The following is a 27884-nucleotide window of genomic DNA, read 5'->3' as shown; positions in this document are numbered from 1 at the left end:
GTTTGTGGACACCTCTGCCACATACACATTTTCACTTTTATGTGTATGTATGTGTGTATATAAAAATCCCAGCCTTGAAAGCCTTTGACAATTCAAATACGAATGTTACAATTGGCCACCTTGATTATAATTGAATGGCCTTGCAGCTTCAAAGCCTGCCTGGTTGCTGCCTGGGGTATCCTTTGTTGCAAGGTGTTAGCTGGCCCCGATTGACTCTTGTCTGGAATACCCCTGCTTTTTGAGTGTTGATCTTTATTTACTGTCCTGATTTCAGAGCTTTTTAAAAATACTAGTAGCCAGATTTTGTTCATTTTCATGGTTTGTGGACACTTCTGCCACATACACATTTTCACTTTTGTGTGCATATAAAATTAAGTGTGCTGTTTCAAGAAAAGCTGCAGAGTTGGCATGAAAAATAAAATAAAAATCTTACGTTATTTTTGCATGTTTTTTCTCTCTCAGGCCTCGTCTTGATCCAATGGCAGCTGCACAAGAGGCTGCCCAAAACCACCAGGTGAATTTTGAAGAATATGACATCATTACTGAAGAAGACATTGAAGAGATTAAGGATGCTATCGAAGGAGGGAGAATGGCAGAGGCAGCCTCCAAGATTATGGAAAACCTACAGACCTTAGAGAATGCCCGCCTGGATATTGCAGTAACTGGAGAGAGTGGCTCCGGCAAGTCCTCCTTTATCAATGCCATTCGGGGTTTAGGGGATGAAGATGAAGGATCGGCCCCGACTGGAGTGGTGGAGACCACCAGGGAGCCTACTCCATACCCACATCCGAAGCACCCCAATGTCACCATGTGGGATCTACCTGGAATTGGGACCCCAGATTTCCAATCCAGCACTTACCTGGAACAGGTCAACCTCTCTCGCTATGACTTCTTTTTCCTCATTGCCTCAGAGCGCTTCAAGGCCAACCATGCCATGCTGGCCAATGAAATCAAGGAACAGGGCAAGCGCTTCTATTTTGTCCGCTCTAAAGTGGATGCCGACCTAGAAGCGAGCAAAAAACGCCGGCCACGGTCCTACAACGAAGAAGTGGTCCTGACAAAGATCCGAGAGAATTGCCAAGAGTGTCTCACGAAAGAAGGTGTTGACGCTCCTCAGGTTTTTCTTCTGTCCAGCTGGGAGTTAAGCAAGTATGACTTCATGTTGTTGGAGAAAACCTTAGAAAGGGAGCTCCCAAACCACAAGAGGCATGCCTTCCTTCTTGCCCTTCCCAACATCTCTTTAGAAATCTTACAGAAGAAGAAGGAAGTGCTTCAGAAACAGATCTGGAAGTTGGCCACCATCTCATGTGGAGTGGCTGCTGTGCCCATCCCCGGTCTTTCTGTAACCTGCGATATTGCTCTTTTGGTTAAATCTCTGTCAACGTACCGTAAAAACTTTGGCTTGGATGAGGAGGCTCTCATCAAATTGGCCGAGAAGGTTGACAAGCCTGTGGAGGAGATCAAAGAGGCGATCAAGTCACCGCTGACCAAAGAGATCTCCAAGGACTTAGTGGTAAAGATGCTGACCAAGGCTGGTGGTGGGGCACTAATGTTCATGGAGTATTTAGCTAGTACGGTGCCTATATTTGGCTCCATGGCGGCTGGAGGAATCTCCTTTGGGACCACCTACTACATGCTCTGGAGCTTCCTCAATGAGGTGGCAGGAGATGCCCAAAATGTTCTTATCAAGGCCTTTGAATCTGGTGTTTGAAAGGATTTGAAGTATCCTGTGTAGCGTATTTTAAGATAGTGTGTTTAATTGAGCTTCATCTCAGGCAAGCTCAAACCAATCTCGCCAGCTCAAAAGAAAAAAAATTAAAAGGGTACAAAACTAGTTAATACTGATGCATTCCTATGACAGTTTTATAACATGGTAATTTTGGGGGTGGAAACAGTGTTCTTTTCTTTGTTTTGCCAAACTTGACAGTTGGGATGTTGGGAACTGTCCTTCAGAATTTTGCTAAGGCTCTCTTGTCACTCAAGCAAACCAAGTGTGTTATAAGAGGATAAATTTCGTGTCAATTTGCCTGGAGAAGTGGATTTTAGTTGAAGGCCTTCTTAGATTAGCCTGTTGTCTTTTCATGAATTGTCAGAGGGTGACGGCATTTTAAATACATATACCTAGTGTTCCTTGCCTTAATGAATTATTATTAAAACTTAGATTGTTCATCAGTCAATAGTACTGCTTTATACTGGCCTGTGTTATATCCAGGGCTGAAGAGGGGTCATCCTATGAACAGTTGGAATATAAGGAATCTGAAGAGAAACCAGAGTGGCATTTCTCTTTCATTGGGGAAAAATTCAATTTATCTGCAAATCTAGGGTGTAATTGCTTTTTCAATGGTACATGATTCTTTGGTCTTGTTTCACTCTCCTGTTTGTAAACAGATGTTGGATTTTATTTAGAAAATATAACAAAGGATAGTTGTGTGTAACTTCCCGAGCATACACATTTCCAAGTTCAAATCAGGCAAGCTAAACTTGTAGCATCAAGTTATTCAGAAAGCATGCTAGTCCAGGTCTTGAGAAAGTGGAAAAATAGAACTCATCCTAAAATAATGAAGAAAAATAAAAAGCAACTATGAGAAGCATTTCATGTGAAAGGCCCACACTTTCATCAGCCAACTTTCTGACTGTAACAGCTGTTCAATATTTGGTTCCATGGCAGCTGGGGGAATCTCCTTTGGGACCACCTACTACATGCTCTGGAGCTTCCTCAAAGATGTGGCAGGTGATGCCCAAAACGTTCTTATCAAGGCCTTTAAATCTGGTGTTTGAAAGGATTTGTAGTATCCTGCATAGCGTATTTTGAGATACTGTGTTTAATTGAGCTTCATTTCATGCAAGCTCAAACCAAGCTCACCAACTTGAAAGAAAGAAAAAATTAAAAGGGTGCAAAACCAGTTAACCAGTGGAACTCTGCCTCAGAATATGGTAGAATCTCCTTCTTTGGGGACTGTTAAACAGGTTGGATGGCCATCTGTCAGGGATGCTTTGATTGTGCTTTTCCTGTATGGCAGATTTTTAAAATACCCAGAGTTTTCTTGCATGTTTTATACCAAAGGATGCAAGCAACCAGTAAGCAGAGCTATGAGAAGGAAAGTAGCTACTGTAGGCTGAGCATTACATTCTAATTCAGTGGTTCCCAACCTTTGGTCCTCCAGTTGTTTTGGACTTTGACTCCCAGAAATCCCAGGTGTTAGGAATTGTGGGAGCTGAAATCCAAAACACTTGGACCATCAAATCTTGGGAGCCGCTATTCTAATTAAACCTACCTCTGTGTATACTGGAAGGCAGGAAAAGGAAGCTATGGGTGCCCCAAGATTAGAAAACCCAAGGACTGCAGTTGATTATTGTGTTCACTTAACCACATCCTGCACAAGTTCATAGTCCTCATCAAAGAAATAGATCGGCAGATGAGTTAGCTGGCAGGGAAATCCCTTCTCCATTGCCCTTTTTGTCTGACTCTATTTTCTACACCTAGTTGTTAGACTGATACTTCTCAGGGACATGCCTCTTTTTATACAAAGTTTCCAGCAATATGGCAATCCCCTGGGTCCTTCATTTTTGTCTTCTCCTGTAAGCCTGGAGAGACAAGATGTCTGCAGATATGACAATTAGATAGCTGGGTCCAGCTTTTCTATACAGAAATGTTATTTCAATAAAATCTTTGCCACTTTTAAGGCTTGACTCAATTCCTGTAATTTGCTTAAGTTCATTTACCCAACAGATTGGGAATCTTGAAGGTCTCATTCATAGGGTTGTCATAAGTCGCAGCCAACTTGATTGAAATTAACAACTAGATTCCCTGGACCACTACTGTCACCGATCCCAAACTAGTGGTTGCACTATGTAACAAAATCTGTTCCTGGTTTGAAAGTGTTATTTTGTTTAATTGTGCGGTACTTACTTTGAAAGTAATTGTTATGCTCCAGAAGCATCGTTTTTGTGGCCGTCATTTTTAACCTTTCAATGTGCCATTGTTTACCTTTCATATGCCATTTTTAACCTTTTGTGCAGACCGCAAACCAAATTTTGAAGTTTAATAAACTTTTCCCGTGGTTTTATGATAGAACCAATTAGGAAATAACATTTATAACCCAGGAACAAAAGTTGTTATAGAATGTTATGAAATAACTGAACCAGCATTATATTACAACTGTTTATATGGCAGAGAAATGTTCTGAAAGCATCAAGGGGAAAGAAAAATTCTCAATAAAACACAGGTCAATGTCCTGAGTAATATGGAATCTTATTTTCATGTTGGTCCCTTAAATTCCCTGTTTATAAGCCACATTCTTTCAATAACATCGAAGTCCAGTCATAAGCCCAGCACAAAGAACTCCATTCACAGCCCCCATCTCCTTCTCTTTCTTTCACAGAGAGAGTAGCTACTGCTCACAGAGGAGACTTCCCAAAGTCACCGGAGAGGTTCTACAAAAATCCACCCCGACATGAAGCATCTTGAACAATTTATTAAAACAGAAATGGAATACTAGGACACAGGAGGAAAGATTATATCTACTCCCCAGCAGAGGAGGAGGAATGCTCTCTATGTGGGTCAAGGGAGGTGGGGAGAGAAGAAGTTGGTACACCTCTCTCTCCAAATGGAAGCAGATAAACAACACTTGGAAGAAATGGAATTATATTCTGAAAATATTCAAAACGACATTAACTCTCCTCTGATTTTTACCACCTGCCCCAACACTGTGACTGCAAGTGGCCTCCCTTGCTCCCATTGGGATGGTAAGAGGTTGCAAGCTATCCACACATAACTCCCAACCCTCCTGAAAAGAACTGGGGGTTTGCAAACCCTTGGAGAGACCTCCATAAAGATAGAAACCAGCGCACCAAAAGACATAGAAGGTCAAGTCCCATGCTGGGTGGGATAGGAAGTACAGTGGCCCCATAGGGCACAACATGAATGCTTCTGCCATCCTGCTTGGCGCCACTGAAAGCCTGGCGCCGCTCTCCAGCTCCCCTCTCTCGAAAGTCACACATCGCTTTGTGCCTCTGGATGAGGGCACAGATCCCACGGCTCAGTGATCCCAGGGATGGGGAGGCCTGGCTGGCCCTCGGCGGTTTCAGGGCGAGGAGGTCACCGTGTTCATGCCAGTAGACGACTGTATTCGGAGAGAGCGGAGGATTTCTTCACACCATCCCAGATACGGGCAGCATAGTGGAACCTGCCCAAGACACAACAATTGCCATTCATTCAGCTTCAATTCAATATAAAGACAGGCTGGCTTCAAAACTATCTGCTCTGCCACATAATAAAATAATTAAGTTTTTCAGTAGTGAAATCAATCTAATTTTCATGTTTTGTACATTTTTCCCTCCACATTTGCATTCCTGAGAAAATGAAAACAATACATATATAGACATTTTAAATTTTACCTAAAAGAACACTTCTCTAGTAATTTATAGCAATCCTATGGTCAATGCCAGGCAAAAGTTGACCACAGAATCCTAGAATGATAGAGTTGGAAGAGAACACATGGGCCATCCAGTCCAACCCGCACACAAAGCACTCCTGACAGATGGCCATCCAGCCTCTGTTTAAAAGCCTCCAAAGGAGGAGCCTCCTCCACAACCTGACCTTATCTACATTGCCATATAATCCAATTCAAAGCAGATAATTTGGATTTTATATGGCAATGCAGAAGGCCTCCACAGCAGTATAATCCTTGGCCAAACAACCTTTAAGATCAGGATGCTATTTCTAATGTTCAGGTGGAGTCTCCTTTCCTGTAACTGAACCTAAATAAAATGCTGGAGGATCTACAAATGTTTAGAAAGAACATATGTTTGCATGTAGGGCAGGAGTGGAGGCAGCAGCAAATCCAGTAATCCAGTAATAATAATGAAGGTGTATTGTCGAAGGCTTTCATGGCCAGAATCACTGGGTTGTTGTAGGTTTTTTCGGGCTATATGGCCATGTTCTAGAGGCATTCTCTCCTGACGTCTCGCCTGCATCGATGGCAAGCATCCTCAGATGTAGTGAGGTCCTCTGAGGATGCTTGCCATAGATGCAGGCGAAACGTCAGGAGAGAATGCCTCTAGAACATGGCCATATAGCCCAAAAAAACCTACAACAACCAATAATGAAGATGACAACGATGACGCTGGCACAAGCCAGTAAAGGTGGTCTCATTGTAATCAGCACACTGGGTGCAGTGCCCAAAGACCTTATTATTATTATTATTATTATTATTAACTTTATTTGTACCCCGCTAGCATCTCCCGGAGGACTCGATGCGGCTTACACAGGCCGAAGCCTCAAAACACAATACAATAGAGGACGTAACATCACAATAACAAAGCAAATCAACAATAAGCAAAAAACATAACACCACAATAGCTAAGCAAATCAGACAATAAACAAAATAACAACAATGGCAGTACATCAAGACATTATTAAAAACTGGTTCGGCCGGCGCACTGGGGTACAAGGGTTAAAAGTGCTGAAATGGCAGGAGGCACGTAGGGTTAAAAGTGCGATGTGCAGCGACAATTAGTTATGCTAAGGTGCTACTAGGACTTGGGGTGGGGATTCCTAGTCTGGGAAGGCACAACGGAGCAGCCAAGTTTTTAAATTCCTTCTGAAAACGGCTAGAGTGGGGGCCTGTCTGAGATCTTTTGGGAGGGCGTTCCAAAGTCGGGGGGCCGCCACAGAAAAGGCCCTGTCCCGTGTCCCCACCAAGCGCGCTTGCGACGTGGGTGGGATCACGAGCAGGGCCTCTCCAGATGACCGTAGCGAGCGTGTGGGTTCGTAGATGGTGATGCGGTCACGCAGGTAGGGTGGTCCCAAACCGTTTAGGGCTTTGTAGGTAAGCACCTGCACCTTGAATTGGGCTCGGAAAATAAATGGCAGCCAATGGAGCTCCTTAAACAGAGGGGTAGACCTCTCTTGATAATGAGCCCCGGTTAGCATCCTGGCTGCTGCCCGCTGGACCAATTGAAGTTTCCGAGCCGTCTTCAAGGGCAGCCCCACGTAGAGCGCATTGCAGTAATCCATTCTAGAGGTGACCAAGGCATGGACCACCCCAGCCAGATCAGCCTTCACGAGGTATGGTCGCAGTTGGCGCACAAGTCTCAGTTGCGCAAAGGCCCTCCCGGATACCGCCGACACCTGAGCCTCAAGTGTAAGCGAAGAATCCAAGAGGACGCCCAAACTGCGGACCTGTGGCTTCAGGGGGAGTGTAACCCCGTCCAACACAGGTGACCACCCTATACCCCGATCCGGTTTACGATCGACCAGGAGGACCTCTGTCTTATCGGGATTGATCTTCAGCTTGTTCCTCCTCATCCAGATCGACACAGCGGCCAGGCACTCGTCTAGCACCTGAGAAGCCTCCTTGGAATTAGGTGGAAAAGAGTAGTAGAGTTGTGTGTCATCCGCGTAGAGATGGCACCCAACTCCAAAACTCCGGATGACCTCTCCCAGCGGTTTCATGTAGATGTTAAAAAGCATGGGCGACAAAATAGAGCCTTGCGGGACCCCACAGGTCAAAGGCCAGGGGTCAGAGAAGGCGTCTCCCAGCTTCACCATCTGAGTTCGTCCCTCCAGGAAGGACTGGAGCCACGACAGAACCGTGCCCCCAAGGCCCATCCCGGAGAGGCGACCTAGAAGGATACCATGATCGATGGTATCGAAAGCCGCTGAGATGTCCAAGAGAACCAGCAGGGTCACACTCCCCCTGTCCAGCTCTCTGCGGAGGTCATCCACCAAGGCGACCAAGGCTGTCTCGGTGCCATGACCAGGCCTGAAACCAGACTGTGATTGATCTAGGTAGTTGGTATCGTCTAGGAAACCCTGGAGCTGAGAGGCGACCACCCTCTCCAGCACCTTACCCAAAAAGGGGAGGTTGGAGATCGGCCTGTAATTATTCAGTACCGTGGAGTCAAGGGAAGCTTTTTTGATAAGAGGGCGAACCACGGCCTGCTTCAAATTAGATGGAAAAATTCCTCGCTCCAGCGATGCATTGACAATCAGTACAAACCAGTCAAGCAACCCCCCTCTGGCTGATTTAATGAGCCAGGATGGGCATGGGTCTAGAGATGAGGTGGTCGCTCTCACAGCCCCAAGAATCTCCTCCACGGTTTCAGGAAGAACAAGCCTAAAAGAATCCCACAAAATTGGACAAGCAGGTGCCTCCGTCACCTCTTCAGGCACTGCGATGGAATTGGAGTCGAGCTCGAGGCGTATCTGGGCGACTTTATCTGCAAAATGGTGTGCGAAATCGCGACACCGAGCTGCGGGGTCGTCAGGGACCTCCTCCACCGCAGGTGGGTGGAGGAGTTCTCCCACGACCCGAAACAGCTCCGATGATCTATTTGCTGCAGATGCTATACGAGCGGTCGTGAATGACTTCCTGGCCACCCGTATGGCCACGGAGTATGCCTTAAGAGAGGCTCTAGCCCGTGTTCGATCAGACACATCTCGAGATTTCCTCCATTTGCGCTCTAGCCCCCTTCTCGTGTGCTTCATCACAGCCAGCTCCTCGGTGAACCAAGGAGATGGCCTGTCACGACGCAACGAGATGGGGCGTTCGGGTGCGATCATATCTAACGCCCTGGCCATCTCCCCGTTATAGAGAGTTACCAAGGCGTCGATAGAATCGCCAGGCTCCAAGGCAGGAAGAACCCTAAGATTCCTCAGGAATCCATCCGGATCCATCAGTCTCCTAGGGCGGACCATCTTAATTTGTCCTCCACCCCTGCGGAGGTTTAGGGTCGCAGTAAGTCTAAATGTGATCAGATGATGGTCAGACCATGACACTGGAAGGATGTTTTGATCTTCCACTCTGATCAATTCGTCATCCGCCACAAAGACAAGGTCGAGAGTGTGCCCAGCTTGATGCGTGGGGCCGGATATTATCTGTGACAGTCCTATGGCCGTCATGGTGGCCATAAAGTCCTGAGCTGTGCCAGATAAAGTGGTCTCGGCGTGGATGTTAAAGTCTCCCAGCACCACCAGGCGCTGGGAGAGCAAGGCCGAATTAGAGACCACCTCCGCTAACTCAGACAGGGAAGCTGCTGGATCTCGGGGTGGGCGATACACCAACAGGAACCCCACACTGTCACGGCTCCCCACCTTCAAGTGGACGCATTCAAACCCAGAAGCTTGCGGGACAACGCATCTGGTCACGGCGATGGATTGCCGGAAGACCACTGCGACCCCTCCTCCCCGCCCCCCTTGTCTGGCCTGTTGATGCACTCCAAAACCTGGAGGGCACAGCTGGGAAAGGTTTACACCCCCCACCTCGTCCAACCAGGTCTCGGTAATGCATGCCAGATCCGCCCTCTCATCCAGGATCAAGTCCTGGATGGCCGCGGTCTTACCATTAACGGATCTGGCATTAATCAACAGGACCTTAAGACCAAGGGGGCTGCCAAGGAGCCTACCACTACCCACCTTTTCCAGGGTCGCAAAGACTCTGTTGCGCTTCTCCCTGGGATGTTTGTGATCCGCAAATCTCCTTCCCCACACGACTCGGATAGCACCCCCTTTCTCTGGAACCTTCCCCCCCCCCCCCGCCCCCACCTTGGTCTGCACTTAAAAACAATCGGCTCTGACAAAATTACCATCTGTCAGCTGCAAAAGGCCAACCTACTCAGATCTGCACACATTATTCTTTGATATATCACACAATCCTAGACACTTTGGAAGTGTCTGACATGTGATCAAATATAATAATAATAATAATAATAATAATAATAATAATAATGCTGCGACGTGTGATCCAATACAACAGCCAGCAGAGTGATCTTGTCTGCTGTGGACTCATCTTGTTGTGTTTCAAACAACAACAACAACAACAACAATAATAAATATTTATCATGCTTTTCTCCCTAAACAGGACCCAAAGTGGCCCAATAACAACAACAACAACAACAACAACAACAATAATAATAAATATTTATCATGCTTTTCTCCCTAAACAGGACCCAAAGCGGCCCAATAATCACATCCATAAATGCTTGGCCCACAAATATAGAGGATCGCCTATAATTTATTACCGGCTGCAACAAAAATGTCTTTCCCATCATTTGGGACTTTGTGGAAGCATATGATGAGCTGGGGGATGAATGAGAATAATAAAAGGAGATAAAATGCATATACATTATAATAAGAAAGATAGTATGAATAAGGAAGGCATAAACATAAGAAAAGGAATACACTATAGGAAAACCCAGACAGCAACTTATCTCAATTTTTCAAACTTATCGGATATAGCACATTGTTTCTAATATCTGTGCATACATATTAGAAACTTGCTATTTTTTAAAAAAAGTTCTTACAAAGCAAATTCAATCCCTTAGAAATTCAGGCCTTACACATGCAATCATGGCCATTGGGACAGCGAGGGAGCAATTTGTTTATCTCCATAGAAACTGTTGCTCTGGAATCAAATCTGCATTAACCTCCCCTGCTCATACCCCCATTCACTTTTGCAAGTTTGACATCCTACATTTCACAAATATCTACAGTTGGCCTGCACTATACACTGATTCAAGTATCCAAGTCTTGAACATATTTGTTAACATTCCAAAAAGCAAACTTTGATGTTGACGTTTTATATAAGGAACTCCATTCCATTCACAGATTCCGATAACAATGGAAAAGGAGGTCCAGGAACCAAATTCTTGTGGATGCTGAGAATCATCTGCAAGTCTGACAGTAAACTTGAAGTCAAAGAAGTGAGGCATCTTACAGTTCACACTATACTTATGACAGGATAGAGGCAGATGTGTTTATGAATCTCAGCTCTAGAGATAAGAGACTTTCAGGATTAAAACACATTGTGACACACATTTTAAGAGGCAAAAGCTGTAGGAATACCATCTTTACAGGAAAACTTGAAAGTAAGCTGTAGAAATAGAGATGGAACCCCCCAATTTACCTTCTCACAATGCTTAAACACAAAATAACTTGTTCTTACCAGTTCTTTTCAGTCAGAATGGTGTGGGAGAGTTGCGGTCGGGGCATAGACATAATCTGGCTTTGAAGTTTGGCAATCAGAGACTGGAAACTGGGGTGTCCCTTGTATCCAGGCAGGAGGGTGAAGAGAGGACCACTTCCTGGAGCTGCAAAGCGAAAAGGTTCAAAAGCTCAGTGTGCTTTACTTTGAAAATCCTGGGGCTTTTACTAGAATTGCAACAGTCCCTTGAAAATCAGGCAAATAACCACGCCATGTCTTTTGTTTTAATTTTTCTTTCTTGTGTGAAGGAAGGATGGGAAAGCAGCAAAAAAAAAAAAGCTTGATAGGAAAAAAACTTGGAATCCAAAATACATGTAATAAAGGTAGAAAATTCTGAATTTCAGCTGTAGATCGATAGGTGTATTGGATAACCCTTTCTCTTCCTAGTTTCTTAACTCAAAATCCCACCCTATTTACAGTATTTATATTCTTCCCTTCTCACCGCGCAGGGGACTCGGGGCGGATTACAATGTACATATACATGACAAACATTCAATGCCATAGACACACAACATATATAGACAGACACAGAAGCAATTTAATGTTCCAACTTTTCATGAGGGTATTCTGGCCACCAGGGGAGCTGTTTCTTCACCGTCCATTTGTGACACTGATGAAGTACTTCCTCATTCTTTGCAGGCTTGCTGGAGATTTTTATGGCATCGTAAATTAGCCTCCCTGTGTAGGTGGTACCTAATATTCCTACTTGACAGATGCAACTGTCTTTCGGGCTGCAATGGTCGACAGCAAGCTACATAAATTGGTCGGACACTCACTCCGACCCGGGCTGGCTTTGAACTCATGACCTTTCAGTCAGTAGTGATCTTAATGCAGCTGACTCCCAACCAGCTGCACCACAGTCCCGGTGCTTTCATCCCCACAGTCCCTAGTGGAGATGAAAATTCACAGAAAAACTGGGAAAGCCTAAAGTAATCTTTGCTGCTATCCCCTTTCACACAGGAGCATTTGCAACCCAATTTTATCAATGTTTCTTCACTTTTGTTCTCCAATGACCTGGACTTCAATTCCCAGATGCCTCAATCAGTTCAACCAAAGGCAAGAGGTTCTGGAAGCTGAGATCCCATTATTCTGGAAAAGTAAATGTTGAGTGTAATTGCTATATATGATGAAGACTAGGAGCAAAGATTACTTCCAACTGACTAATGTCTAGAATTATTGTCTTGGTTCACACACCATTCCCTGGGGTACAGGTACCACAGAGCATCATCTCTTGTCAAATATCCCACTATGGTCTGAATTAGAAATGTTGATTTGGGCACCAATATGGAGAGGAATCTAAATAAAAAAGGTAATTAGGGGAGGGTTGATATAACCTCTTCAGGTCAGAACAGCAACCATGGGACCAGAGGGAGGATTCCAGCTACTTACCTGCTCTGGGTAGTGCATCATCTGCATCCGGATCCATAAAGGGTAGCAAGAACAGGTTAACCTCTGTGTCAAGGTAACTTTGAGGCAGGCCAGGGAATATGTTACATTCCAGCATAGACAGTGCACCTGATGGAGTCAACACAGAAAAATGACTTAATTAAGTAGGTAGCTGACTCAGCAGCACATTCAGAAGTATGGGATCAACAGAATACTGCTGAATCAGTGAAGATTGTACCTGGGAAGGAATCCCACTGAAGCATTGCAGCACACCAAATTACTAGGGAGTTACACTGGACCATGCTCTGATTTACAACAAGCACTGTTTGACTATCAAGCAAAAAGTGGGAGCTGGAAATAATATACGAAAGCTGACTGGCACAACCTGGGGATCACAACCAGACACAGTGAAAATACCTGCCCTGGCACTTTGTTACCCTGCTGCTGAATACACATGCCCAGTGTGGAATAAATCTCACCATGTTAAAACAATGGATGTGGCTCTTAATGAGACATGCTGTATTATCACAGGATGTCTACGCCCAACACTACTGGAGAAAGTATACTGTTTAGCCAGTATTGCACCACCGGACCTGTTCGGATATCAGCCAGCATGACAACACCTTACATCAAGAAATAGTTTTCTAAGATCTACAGAGATACTCATAGGAACACCTAAGCAAGCGAGAGTCCAAAAGTGGCAGGCTATAACCCAGCACCTGAATCCATGGCTGATACCAAATAAGAGACTCCCTCCTGGGCACACAGAAGACTGGGCAACTGGCACCACGAGATGCAGAGCCAACCATAAGAAATGGGGCCACAAAGTGGAGTCCACGACATGGGAGTGTGGAGAAGACCAAACCACAGGCCACCTATTACAATGCAGTCTGAGCCATGCCACATGCACAATGGCGGACCTTCTTATAGCAACACCAGAGGCACTGGTCAGCTACTGGTCAAAGGGCATTTAAGTATAATGCCAAGTTTTTAACTTTGTTTGTGTTTTTAAATACATTACAACTGGACCCTCAATTCGCTTCTGACACGATAAATAAATAAGTGCAGACTGGAGCAAAGAGATAAATCAACACTTCTGAAACTATACCTTACATTTAATAAAAAAAACCCAAAAGTAAAAAGAACTTTGTCACAGCAGACATTGAGTTGTTTTCTGTTTGCAAAGAGACGCTGGTGGCCAGGAGAACTCCAAACTAGATTCTTCCATCTCTACTTTAAAATAGAGATGCTAAAATGAAGCCATCCATTAGTCCACAGCCTTCCAAGTTCTGCATTCCAGCCTTTTAAGTGAATGAGAAACCAAAACAATACCTTTATATTTCAGATGTGAGTGCATCATAATTTTGTCAGTTACAAGATGCATTTGCTTCAAGTTTCGGGGGCAGAAGTTTTCCCCCTTGGCTTTATTCTGGAGAAAAACTAGAGGGAGAGAGAAAAAAAGAATCGTAGCATCAGAAATGAAGTGCACCTTACTCCAAAGTACAGGGGGCCCCTAGTGGCGCAGTGGGTTAAACCGCTGAGTGGATGAACTTGCTGACTGAAAGGTTGGCGGTTCAAATCCAGGGAGCAGGGTGAGCTCCCACTGTTAGACCCAGCTTCTGCCAACCTAACAATTTGAAAACATGCAAATATGAAATCAATAGGTACTCCCTCTGCGAGAAGGTAATGGCGCTCCATGCAATCATGCTGGCCATATGACCTTGGAGGTGTCTACAAACAACACTGGCTCTCCAGTTTAGAAATGGAGATGAGCACCACCTCCCAGAGTCGGGCACAACTAGACTTAATGTCTTTACCTTTACTTCAAAGGACAGAAAAAATCTCAACCTCCGCTCCCCTCCTGCCAGCCAGAGATAAATGTTTGTATGACAAGGAATTTCAAATTCCGAAACTAAAAACCATTGGGTTGTGGGTGTCATTTGACAAATGTTTAAGAAACTCTGCAGAAGCATGAAATCTAGCATCTGATGTGCCCTTCTATAGTTTTCCCCTTTTAAAAAAAGCTGGGACAACGGGTGGAAAACACCCAGAGGAACCAGAAGGCACCAATGAAGGAGCTTCAATGTTGCTCTCAGGCTTGCTGTTTTTTTTTTTAAAACTCCATGTCCCATATTTCTTGCCCCCATAATCTCCATCACCCACCATTTCCATCTTTTCAGCCCACTGTCTATTTCTCTGTGTAATATCCAAACAGGATATTACACAGGGAAAACAGCCCCATAAATCTCTATTAATGTTATTATGTACCAATGTGCGGGTAGTATTCTGTACCCTCATCCGAGCCAGAAGTGCCACTGGATTCATGACTGGGGGATGGAGTGGAGGGTTTCACCATCTCAGCTGTCTGAAGGAATCTGTAACCAATAGATAAGGTTTCTTGTACAGGAAGTCCCTGAGTTACACATATCCAACTTACAAACAAGTCATAATTACAAACAGGGGTGATACAACAGGAATTGAAAGAAATCTACTCCTAGGAAAGGAAATTCACTCCTGAGAGTTATCATGAGGAAAAGGAAGGTGTCTCCACTGAAGGTTTCTCACTAAACCTTGTTTCTACAACAAACCATTTTTTTTCAAAATTCAATTCACAGAGGGACAGGAAGTGAGGTGAAATCTGTTTCTGACTTACAAATTCAATTTAAGAGCTAACTTACAGAACCTATCTGTACATTAGTGGTTCCCAACCTTTTTTTGACCAGGAACCACTTTGACCAGGGACTACTCTCCAACATTAGTACCAAAAGGGTTACAAATCAGTTTTTGGTGAACTTTAGATTCAATTTGGTTATTTGGGGTGCAGATTCAGAAAACTGCATTGGACATACCACATCAGATCTAGTTTCTGATACAGACCGTATGACATCCAGTAGTCGCCTTCTGCTCGCCCACAGAAAACCATATTTAATCATCCTTGGTACTATAAGAGTTTCACGAGACCAGTCACTCTCATTGCAATGGTATAGTAACGGTGAGGCCATGGACCATATTTTAGTTCTTGCGGACCACTGGTGGTCTATGGACCACAGGTTGGGAATCATTGTTGTACATCAATGGAGAATTGAATTAGTAAATGATATATTACCTCCCTCTTGTGGTATCAGAAAAAAAACAGCATGATCGTTCTGCTCTCATATGATTGATCCCTGGGCTTTGTTTCATTATTGCAAGGTAAGCATAAGATGTCAACGATGGGAAGTGGTACGAAACAGGACTACATTAAAGATGGTTGTAGAAAAAAGTATACATTTTGTCTGCTTTTACTTCCCATGGGGGATCTTACGTAGCTGTACTTGTACAGTATTTACTCTTTTCTCTGTATTGGGAGTAAACTTCCATCAAACTGATTTGTAGAACTCAAACTTCCTCTATAAGGAAGATCAGTAAACATGACATCCAAAAAACCTGCAGTATCTAATGCAGCCAACCTCAATCTGGACAAATGTACTGGACTACAACTCCCATCACACCTAGCAGCATGGATCTGCTGGCTCCAAATGATTACTACAATACATTTGAGAGGCCTCCAATGCATGATATCCAATTTAACCATTGTTTCCACAAGGCCCTATAAAACTTCAGTAGCAAAATTAGATTTCCAATGGTCTGAGATGCGTCTATGGAGGTTAGGATCACTCCTTGGCTATTATAATGAAAATATATTATTATTATGTTTATTTATATCTCGCTTTATTTCTCCTGAAGGAGACTCAAAGTGACTTGCAATTAAAAGTATGACTGCATAATTTAAAATATACAAATGTGCTAACATTAAAACAGAATTGAATATAACAATACAGTGTTCCCTCGCTACTTTGCGGTTTGCTTTTAGTGGACTCGCTGTTTCGCGGGTTTTTTTAAAAAAAAATTAAAATACATATCGCTGTGGGTTTTTGCCGCCACCGCTCTCCAAGGTGCTTTCCCTCCTCAGTCCTCCCTCCAGCCTTGAAGGGCCTTTCCTTCCTTTCCTTCACTTTAAGTTTATAAAGACTTAAAATAGTGTATAACTACTAAAATAATATATAAATATTAAAATAAATATTAAAATAAATATAGCGTCCCTAGATCGTCCTGGAATGTCCTGGAACGTAACCCCAGCAATAAGTGAGGGAATGCTGTATCAAAAATTCACAGTTAAAATCCTTTAAAACATCTTCAAACTTCCATCTCAACATAGGTGTGGGGTAGATTATACTCTGGCAGCTTGTGGTCATTGCATTATATTAGCCATGTTTCAGAATTTAAGATGTTCTTGGCATAGGATCTGGGTGACTGTAATGCCAAATCAAATTTAACACGAAAGGTGATTACATTCAGCCTTGAGTTTAGGCAACAGGAAACAACTGGCAATCTGCTCAAGGGTCTGTACAATATAAGGCTAGGTGAATCCTAAACGGATGCGCTTTGCTACAATTATCTCTTTGTAAATGGATTCAGCTTCTTACCTGTACAGGCTCAGATCTGTGAACCAGTCCTGCACCACAATCACCACATGGCAGACAGTGAAGAGGAAAGCAGCAATCTGGAGGGACTGGAAAGGAGAGCAGTTCTCAGTAGGAGAGATAGTGTAGGGGAATTCAATCAAGACATCACATTAGAGGGTGATGTGCGTGCAAGTCTCTGCTCACATTGATAAAGCACATCTTTGCTTCACACACTTCAAAATTGGCTGTTCCTTTGTGGAATAGTTTGGCATCACAGGGGGGCAAACAAGTTAAGGGTAAGCCAATGAGGGTGAAGTAATGTTGTAAGGAGGTTAAAGAGATAATGCAGGGTGAGGCAGCATAACTTCCGTTTTTAAAATGTGCACCATTCAGTCGGTTAAAGAGGTAGTGGAGAGCTAGTGGTCTCATTCGAGAGGCGGGAGTATAAAGTTTTGTCCTGACACAGTTCAGTCGCCATCATGCATTGGAACAGTGAGGAGCGTGCTTTTGCCGTCGAGGCCTACTTTCTGAGCGTATTTGGAGTGGCCGGCCCGCTCTCCAGATTTGGCCCCTTGTGATTTTTTTCTATGGGGTTTTTTGAAATCCCGTGTTTATGTGAACCGTCCAAGGACCCTTCAAGATTTGAAGACCAACATCCAGGAAGAAATTGGCAACATAACGCCTGCTATGCTGGCAAGAGTTATGACAAACGCCAGAAATTGGTTTACTCAGTGTATGGAGAATGGGGGACGTCACCAACCTAATTTGATCTTCAAAACTACGTAAAACAAAACTTTAGGTAAGCGCCTACATTATAAAAAAAATTAATAAATTTCTGATTCATACAATGTGTTTTATTAAGTTTTGAAAAAAGGAAGTTATGCTGCCTCACCCTGTAGAATAAAGAAAGTGAGAGACTAAATGGAAGACACCCCAACTCTATCTCCTTGTTTAATTGACATCAATACGAGTCACTACAAACACATTGTAAACAAGGCTCCAGATACAAAGATTCACTCCCCCATCTGTCATAAGTGATTACTTCATTCCCTATTGCCACATCCATTTCTTCCCTTTAGTCAACACACAAAACAAGAAAGGTGTGTTACCTGCATCTCAACATAGGTGTGGGGTAGATTATACTCTGGAGGCAGCTTGCGGTCATTGTTGATCAAATGGTCTAAGATGGAAGGGCTGAGAATGGGCTGTAGAAAAGGAACAAAAAGCTCTGAAGATTCTGTCTAGCTTCATTTCATGCTCAAGGCAATCCCTCGGGGTCTGTTTCCATTTCTTAGCTAAAGCTAGTCCTCTTATAGCACCCTTCAAAATGAGTGCAGCCATCATGTCAACATAATTCCAGACCTTGCAAAATGAAACACCTTTTTAAAAAAATCTACCTCTCATTCTACGGTTGGGAAACCTTTGTGCCTTCAAATGCTTTTGACTACAACTCCCACAATCCCTTACCTTGAATCGCTTTCACTCAGAGTACTCAGTGTCAAAATCCAAAATTTCTGGAGAGTTAAACATTTCAAGCTCCATCAAATTTATCAGGATTCTTTTGGATCCACAATATCAACTTTGAAAATGTTTCTGGATTGCAGTTCCCACAGTTCCTCACAAACATATATGCTGGCAAGGGCTGAGTGGAGATGTAGGCCAAAAACATTTTACAGGACCACAACTGTCTACCTGAGGTATACAATATCCCAATCTGCCCTTTCCAAACTACAGTTAAGATAGCTGTGATTAGTCACATCCACAGCTCCCTTCCTTATAGTGGTGCCGGCAAAGATTTGTGGGGGGCACAATGGAATGGGATTTGGGACCCGCCTACCTGCGTGACCGCATCTCTGTATACGAACCCACATGATCTCTTCAATCATCTGGAGAGGCCCTGCTCGCGAGCCCACCTGCATCTAGGTGCGATTGGTGGGGACGAGAGAGAGGGCCTTTTCGGTGGTGGCCCCTTGACTCTGGAACTCACTTCCTAAGGACATCATACAGGCCCCAACTCTGGCAGTCTTTAGGAGGAGCTTGAAGACGTGGTTGTTCCAGTGTGCCTTCCCAGAATAATGATCCCATAGCACTTTGTCCTCCAAAGCACTTTACATTTTTTAGGTCTGCTTGAATGTTTTCCCCAAAGCCCCATCACTTTTCCGCCCATGTTCCAGCATTATTTTCAATTTTAATTCTACATTTGGCCTTCCCACAGTTTTTAACCATGTGGTTTATTGTTAATGTTGCATTATTTTATTGTCCATGTTTTTATTTTAATTGCTTGTTTTGTTGTTGTTATTGCTTGCATTGTGTTTGGGCTCGGCCTCATGTAAGCCGCACCGAGTCCCTTGGGGAGATGGTAGCGGGTACAAATAAAGTGTTGTTATTGTTATTATTATTGTTATTATTATTATTTAAAAATCACTTTATGCTATCTTGGCTTTACCAAAGTTGCTTAATGGTTATAGTGAAAATTTGGCTCACCTTGGGAGACATCCAAAAGTTACAGAACATTTATGAAAAATGGGTAATAGATTCAAATTCTAACCCCCCCCCTTTCCTGCATGCCTTAGAAATAGCTTTGTATGCATAAATTTAACAAATTAGATATGACTTCCAATTAGATCCACAACAAACACACACCTCTAAAAGATACCATTTCCACCAAAGATTCAAGTGGAACCAATGTTTGAAACCCAGGAATAACAAGAGATTGTATGGAGAGTTCCTCCAAAAAGACTGTCAAAAGGAACTACAACAAAGAGCATCAAACACAGACCTGGGTGTCAAGGAAGATAATTCGCTCCTGAGTAATGAAGAAGTCAATTCCACTGGTCTGGTTGCCCCCACGCTCCTTGATCTCCTGGCTCTGAGTGCGGAACACATAGGTTCTTGAAAAAGAGAAAAAGGAATTGTCACAGAAAGAACAAAGTGGGATTGATAATCGGCATCATATTACAGGTGCAGCAGGGAACCTTGACACTGATTGGTTGAATTCATGTGATGGCACAAGTGTTCAAATGCTGCAACTGATCAAAAACAATGCAGAGGGAAAGAAAGATACTCCGGGGTCCACTTTCTACGTGTGAAAGGTAAATTGATTGGTTCAATATACTTAGATAAGGGAGACAAAGCTTCAAGATGTGGTTTGAAGAGACATACTGAGAAGTAAACAATCTAACGTAGTGGTTCTCAACCGTCCTCATGCCGCAACCCTTAATACAGCTCCCCAAGTTGTGCTGACCCCCAACCATAAAATTATTTCTGTTGCTACTTCATTACTGTAATTTTGCTACTGTTATGAATTGTAATGTAAATATCTTATATGCAGGATGTATTTTCATTCACTGTACAAAATCTGGCACAAATACCCGATACATCCAAATTTGAATAATGGTGGGGTTAGGGAGGTTAATTTTGTCATTTGGGAGTTGTAGTTGCTGGTATTTATAGTTTGCCTACAGTCAAAGAACATTCTGGACTCCACCAATGACGGAATTGAACCAAGTTTGGCACACAGAACTCCCAAGACCAACAGAAAATACTGGAAAGGTTTGGTGTTGGGTTTTGGAGTTGTAGTTCACCTACATCCAGACAGCACTGTGGACTCAAACTATAATGGATCTGGACCAAACTTGGCACAAATATTCAATATGTCCAAAAGTGAAAACTGGTGGAGTTGGGAAAAATAGACCTTGACATTTGGGAGTTATAGTTGCTGGGATTTATAGTTCACCTACAATCAAAGAGTATTCTGAACCCCACCAACAATAGAATTGGACCAAACTTCCCACACAAAACCCCCATGACCAACAGAAAAAAACTGTGTTTTCTAATGGTCTTTGGTGACCCCTCTGACACACCCCTCACGACCCCCCCAGAGGTCCCAACCCCAAAATTGAGAAATGCTGATCTAACAACATGAAACTATTACATTCATCCTCACAATATCACTGTCTAACTATTTTGTCAAGCAACTCAAACTATCCATTCTCAGCTATGGTTCCTCCACACCATCTTCCAAGTACCTCTGGTCTTCTTCAGGTTGATTGGCTGACAGCAGTGACATCACCATGGATTTTCCCGTACCCTGCAGTCCAAGAACCCCAACTACCAGAACATCTGTTTGGTCCAGGAGGTACTAATATCAAGGAAAACACATACATGCATAAATAAGCATACGAGCCAGAACAGAAATTACAGAAATTGAAAGACTAGCATTATCTGGTCAATTTTATCTAGATTTTTTAGCCTTGATGGACAAAGGGAATCCCACCACACATTCGAAATGCCAGATAAGGGAACCATGGCTAAACAAAATGTAAAGCAGGATTTCTAGGGAGAGCAAGGAAATGTACACAGTTGGAAGGGGCCCACAAGACATCTCCAGATTTTCAATAGTACCTCAATGGCACTGTCACACCAGTTCATTTGGTCATCCACCAGTTTGATGCTGTGTTTCATCTTCTTCGGTGCCAGCAACTTGGCCTGCCCAACTACAGCTAGAAAGGCAAAGAGGACAACAGGGCTCAAATGATGGCCTCATTACATGTGATAAGCTCCCATAGTCACTTTACATTAATCCTCAGACCTTCTGCATCAAGGCTACAAGTCCAGATTAAACTGGAACAGACATTTCATAACTACACACAAGAGGACAACACATTTTTAACCCATCAGTGCACAGAAAAAAATGAGTTGAACACTTGAACAAAATTGTCTGGTTAATTTTATTTGCAAATTCTACCTGTCTTTAGAATCTACTTCCTGGGCAACTATGATGCTTCTCTAGTATCAGATCATTCTTATGTGGCCTGCATTCAGGATGATGTAATGAATGTAAATTATAATAACTGCATGGAGTTTCTGTTCTGATGAATATAGTGTTGAATGCCCTTAGCACCAAGGCACAAAGGGATGAGAACCTTTGGCTCTCCTGATGTTTTAGACTACAACTCCTATTGTCCCTTACCATTGTCCAGTCCAATAGTTAAGCATGAAGCCCCAAACATCTGGTTCCTCACTCCTGCTTTAAATATTTATTTATTTACTGTATTTGTATATTACCTTTCTCAACCCGTAGGCGACTCAAGACGGTTAACAAAGTAAAATTTAATGCTTACAATATCATAAATACAATTAAAAACATAACATATAATAAAAATTAAACGTATCAATAAAATGTAAATTCATAGTATCTCCTTGTTAAAAATGTTGTCCAGTCTCATTGTTGTCATTCCATTTTCCTAAATACTATTACAACACACCAAAATAAAAAAAAATGAATGGTAAGTAATTAAACAGGAAAGTTTAAGATGCATCAGATCACACTTATCCAATAGCGCTGGCTCCAGCATAGGGGATATTAAACACAATGCATCAGACACTAAGTTTTCATTGACCCTTCCCTGCCAATTAGATGTATCAAGTAGTTCTTTGAATATAATTAAATGAACTTTTACATTTGATCCCAAGCCTATGAAAAACAAGACTGGTGAGAGGATTTTTTTTTTAGCAAAATGCTATTAGATTTTGATTTTAATAAACAGGCTTTGGTTATTATGACAATGATTGAGTGCAACCATATGGTGAACAAAATCAAAACACAAGAGCACACTCTACATATGTGTAAATCTGAAAGACTCTGCTGATCCCATGCTTGGTATTTTTCTTGCTCCAAGGATTGAACAGATAAATCACTGAAGTTGCCCCCTTCTCAGTACTTACGGTCCATGACACCACTGGGCGCAGCTGAACCCATGCCTCTGTTCTGGATCTGATAGACTGGCTGCGTAGGACGTTGGCCTTCCTTCTCTACTTTGGCAGCAGCTGCAGGAGGCTGAGCCGATGTCTCTGCTGCTCCTGCAAGGCCTTTGCTTTCCTCCCGGGACTTCATCAGCACAATAGGTTTCTCGATGGCTGGGGCAGCAGTGGGGGCTGGAGTGGGAGTAGGGGTAGGGGCCCCCTTGGACTGTGAGGACACAGAAGCCAAGATCCAAAACTCCTCTTTGCTGGAAACAAATGCGGACCCAACCCACTATATTCCACTACTCTCTGCCCCCCAATAAACACATTATTCTCATACAAGTACTAAAGAACAGTAATAGAGGAGAAAGCTTGCTTCAGATTCTGTGCTTAACCATTTACAATCCATCTACCAAAAATACATTCACATTGAGAAGAATGAAGGGTTGGATTAAGGAGGAGATATTCTCTTCTCTGTGTCACTTACAAAATACAGAGGTAAAAAGAAACAAGAACAGTATTAGCAACCAAGGGCTCTTCCCCACACCCCTATATTCCAGCATATCAAGGCAGAAAATCCCACAATAACTGCTATGAACTGGATTATCTGAGTCCACACTCAGATAATGTGGGATCTTCTTCTTTGATATTCTGGGAAATAGGGCTGTGCGAAGGGCCCTAAGTGATGGAAAAACTTGGGAGAATTCTCAAACTTTGGATTAGATCTCAATTCTCCTTTACTAAGAGTTAGTAAAGCATGCCAGTACTGGCTGAGTATCCTTTATCCAAATGTGAGGGACTAGAATTGTTCCACATTTCAGATTTTTCTTTTTAGATTTTGGAATACTTGCATATACATAATGAGATATCTTGGAGAAGGGAGCCAAGTCTAACTACAAAAATTAATTTATGTTTCAGATACACCTTATACACGTAGTCTGAAAGTAATTTTAAATGCAATAGTTTTCATATTTTGGGCACAAAATAGAGCTTGTGTGCACTAAACCATCAGAAATCAAAGGCGGCAGTATCTCAGCCATCTGTGTGGACAATTCTGGAATTCCAGATAAGGGATATTCAACCAGTATTGCACTTCTTCAATTTTTCTGATTATTTTGCCTGAAAACTGAACAAATATCAGAAATTTCTTTTCCATAGTGTCAATATAACCCCCCACCCCCCACCCATTTCTAATGAGTTTCACAGCTTACCCTCTCTGCTGGTGGCTTAGCCAGGATGATGGGTGTCTTCTGCATCATGGTTCCCACAGGCTCATCCACAGGGTCCTAAAAGGAAAGAAAGTTCAAGATAGACACCCAAATGGCTCCTTCATTCTTACTTTCATCCCAACCAATGCGTGGGTCATTACCCGCCGGTCTCGGTCTCTGTCCCAGGGAACATAGTCGCGATCTCTGCCTGGCCCAGACAGACTCTGGTGGCCCATCTCCTTATCACGGTTCCAGCGGCGGCGGCGTTCATACAGTCCAGGTTGGCTGTGCCCTGACTCTGACATATGGAAATGCAACCTGGAAATCAGAAGAAAAGCATGTCAAACTTCTGGATGATAGCACGGGATAAATTGATTTAGGACTGACTGCGTTCCCTCACTTCTCTCTGAAAATGTTCACATCACGTCAGCATTATTTTAATTTTAATCTATTACATTTGGCCCGGCCATTGGTTTTTAAATGCTTGTATGTCACTGTTGATTGTTTATTGCTTATTTTTGTTTATGTGACTTATATGAATTGTATTGTATTGATTGTTTTATTTGATGTTTTGTTTATTGATGTATTGTGGGCTTGGCCTCATGTAAGCCGCACCGAGTCCCTTGGGGAGATGCTAGCGGGGTACAAATAAAGATTATTATTATTATTATAAATGTCCTTAAAGAAGTTCAGAAAGAAGGAGCAAAGGATATAGAACAAGAGTAGGAATCCTGCCATGAGCAAAACACATCCCTTCCATTTTCCACCTTCCAGGCTCCCATATGTGTGGTTTCCAAATAAATAGGAAACATTCTGAAGCTTACTTCTAGCTTTAAGTGCTCTGTGGGCCAAAACACAATGTATGAATAACTCGTTTCAGCAAGAACCATGTCCCCTGGATATATAACTCTCTTTCTGGAAATGGGAAGCTCAGAGGAAGGGGATGGGGAAACTTCACGGGCCCCAAGATTGGTTTTGGTGGACCAGGCTATTTCCACATTTGGGATACATTAACTAAACCCTCTAACTTATTTACCATGCTCAGATACAACAACAATAAATTTTATTTATTAGCCTCCTCTCCTGATGGCTCGAGGTATTAATTATAATAAATCTCTATACATAAGATCAGCTCATATATGAGTGTATATAGTGGTTGTTTCATTAATAGAAGATTTTCTTCCATGACCACATATCTCTTACCAAAAATAGAAGACCTTTTCATATAGAGCATGAGTACATTGGACCTTGTCCTGTATGCCTTGGGAATTATTATCCAACACTTGTACACTGTTTTTCTCTTGATGAGTTAATACAACCTTGTATGTTTGGGTGGCTTTTCCCTCAGATTTGTCATTTCAGTTGCCACTATAAAATCCCAAAACAAATACATATTATAGTTATGTAGATGTAATTTGGAAAGTGCAAGTAAAGCATCTCTGCAGTTTTTTTTTGTAAATAATGGTTTAGGTTACCTATCTCCCTTAGAAATCAATGTGCCTAAAATATCCTTCCCCTTAAATTTGTAGATTTTCTGCATTACTGCTGAGCTAGTAGTATTATTAGGTATTATTTAGATATTACCCACCTTTCCTGATTCAGAAAGGGAAAGAGGGATACTCTGTTGTTATAAGCCACAGTTAAAGCGCTGTCAGACTGCATTAATTCTACAACGTAGATTCATCCTTAGACTTTTTTTCTTTATCTCACCAACTTTTGGGCCAAATCAAGTCTGCCTTTACTAACATTCCCTTCCACGCATCCATTACGTTAGTGGATTATGTGTTTTAACTCTGAATGCATTGTTTTAAAATTTTTCATTGTTTTAATGTAATTTTAAATTCTATTTTAATATTTATTTAGGTGTACATTGTGTTTTAAGACATCAAATCATTGCCCATGTGTAAAGCTACCTTGAGTTCCCTCCAGAGTGAGAAAGGCGGGGTAGAAATGTCATAAATATTATATTATAATTAGATATTTCATATTACATGTAAAATTACTAATAATATTACAAGCTGGACAGGGGGAGTATGTCCCTGTTAGTTCTGCTGGACCTCTCAGCGGCCTTCGATACCATCGACCACGGTATCCTTCTGGGACACCTCGGAGACATGGGACTTGGGGATACTGCTCTGCAGTGGCTCCGGTCCTTTCTCGAGGGACGGTCCCAGAAGGTATTACTGGGTAACACCTGTTCGGCCCCACAACTGTTGTTGTGTGGAGTCCCACAGGGCTCAATTCTGTCCCTGATGTTGTTTAACATCTACATGAAGACGCTGGGAGAGATCATTCGGAGTTTCGGAATGAGGTGTTATCTCTACGCAGATAATGTCCAAATCTGTCACTCCTTCTCACCTGTCACCAAGGAGGCTGTCCAGACCTTGAATCGGTGCTTGGCTGCTGTGTCGGACTGGATGAGAGCTAACAAATTGAAACTGAATCCAGACAAGACAGAGGTCCTACTGGTCAGTCGTAAGGCTGAACAGGGTATAGGGTTACAGCCTGTGTTAGATGGGGTTACACTCCCCCTGAAGACACAGGTTCACAGCTTGGGAGTGATCCTGGACTCATCGCTGAGTCTGGAACCCCAGGTCTTGGCGGTGGCCGGGAGAGGTTTTGCACAAGTAAAACTTGTGCGCCAGTTGCGCCCGTACCTTGGGAAGTCTGATCTGGCCACAGTGGTCCATGCTCTTGTTACATCCCGAATAGATTACTGCAACGCACTCTACGTGGGGTTGCCTTTGAAGACTGTTCGGAAACTTCAATTAGTCCAGCGGGCGGCAGCCAGAGTACCCACCGGAGCACCAGCTCCACTGGCTGCGGATCCAATTCCGAGCACAATTCAAAGTGCTGGTTTTGACCTACAAAATCCTATATGGTTCTGGCCCAGTGTATCTGTCCAAACGCATCTCCTTCTACGTCCCACCTCGGAGTTTAAGATCTTCTGGGGAGGCACCGCTCTCGGCCCCACCTCTATCATAAGTGAGATTGGTGGGGATGAGGAGCAGAGCCTTCTCGGTGGTGGCCCCTCACTTGTGGAACTCACTCCCCGGGGAAATTAGGTCATGGACATCCCTCCTCTCTTTTAGAAGGAAATTAAAAACATGGATTTGGGACCAGGCTTTTGGGTAATCTGGCGGATAGATAAGGCACAAGCAACGACTAGAATTGATGGATTGGACAATCTGGAATTTGAATTTACGTACTCTGAGCTGATAAACGTTGAGCACTAGATGGTTTTAGGGATTGTGATGTATAATGGATTGTTTTAATTATTTTAATTACTGTTTATATGTTTTATTTTTACCTTGTTGTTGTGCCGGCATCGAATTGTGCCTTTTTGTAAACCGCCCTGAGTCCCCCCCTCGGGGGTTGAGAAGGGCGGGGCAGAAGTGCGAGAAATAAATAAATAAATAAATAATGGTATAGTACAATATAGTGAACTCCCTCCACAGCAACGTTAGATCAGCCCCCTCCCTTCTGATGTTCCACAAGAGAGTGAAAATGTGGCTTTGTGACCAATAAATAAATCAATAAATAAATAAGGTATAAGGGGAGAGAATGAAAGAAAGCAGGGGAGAGAAAGGAAGAAGGGATGAAGATGTTGAATTTCTAGAGACCACTTCCAAAATGCATCCAGTGATGAATCTCCCTCTTATCCCTTTGGCCAAACTTTTCACATGCTGAGGCCTATTTGCTGGGAGGATGAAAACAACACGAGGTTCCTGCGCCTCTGCAGAGCGCCTCGATATATTAAGAACCAAATCCCAATCCATATTGGGATTTTAAAACCTCGAATCAAAATCCTTTAGTTGGAGTCACAGAGGGACTATATTGCCTCCCGCGGGTGGATATTTTTACAGAGATGCATGCTGTTGCTAAGCAACTATCCAGCGGAGGGATACGACAGGGAAAAATATTCCTTGCCGGAACTATAGAAGGCGGAAGAATATTGCACTTCGTGTCCTAAGGCGGAGGGATACCACACGCAAACGTCAGACCTGCCTTATCTCCCTCCCTCGGAGAAATACCTGAGCGGCGGGGCCTTAGAAGGCGATAATCCCGTTTATGAAGGGACGTTTCTTAAGCCAAAAGGCCGCGCCAGGTACCGT

General features: G+C 43.1%; 2 protein-coding genes across 4 annotated transcripts in view; one reads left to right on the top strand and one right to left on the bottom strand.

The window, feature by feature from the left end:
- The window catches only part of LOC137095373 (interferon-inducible GTPase 5-like), an 8554-nt gene extending 3251 nt beyond the window's left edge, over positions 1-5303 (top strand). For 2 of the 3 annotated variants that reach the window (XM_067461973.1, XM_067461974.1), the window contains exon 2: positions 463-2172. In XM_067461973.1, coding sequence (XP_067318074.1) covers positions 463-1711 — 1249 coding nt within the window. In that variant the 3' untranslated portion in view covers positions 1712-2172. Of the gene's footprint in view, positions 1-462; positions 2173-4382 lie in introns of those variants that run through there. The other variant, XM_067461975.1, reaches the window with a different exon arrangement.
- LOC137095372 (nonsense-mediated mRNA decay factor SMG9-like) lies at positions 4456-27884 on the bottom strand. Its single transcript, XM_067461972.1, has 14 exons — positions 27804-27884; positions 23931-24087; positions 23773-23847; positions 22544-22787; positions 21221-21318; positions 20845-20957; positions 19596-19707; positions 17926-18021; positions 16838-16923; positions 14640-14746; positions 13704-13811; positions 12375-12500; positions 10947-11091; positions 4456-5186 (listed from the first exon to the last, which is right to left on the bottom strand). The coding sequence occupies exons 2-14, from the start codon at positions 24072-24074 to the stop codon at positions 5108-5110; spliced, it is 1533 nt and encodes a 510-aa protein (XP_067318073.1). The 5' UTR covers positions 24075-24087; positions 27804-27884; the 3' UTR covers positions 4456-5107.

The sequence above is a fragment of the Anolis sagrei genome, chromosome Y (assembly GCF_037176765.1).
Source record: "Anolis sagrei isolate rAnoSag1 chromosome Y, rAnoSag1.mat, whole genome shotgun sequence".
NCBI classification, from domain to species: domain Eukaryota; kingdom Metazoa; phylum Chordata; class Lepidosauria; order Squamata; family Dactyloidae; genus Anolis; species Anolis sagrei.
The sequence above is the reverse complement of the archived record's forward strand: the minus strand, read 5'-3'. Positions and strand labels throughout refer to the sequence as shown.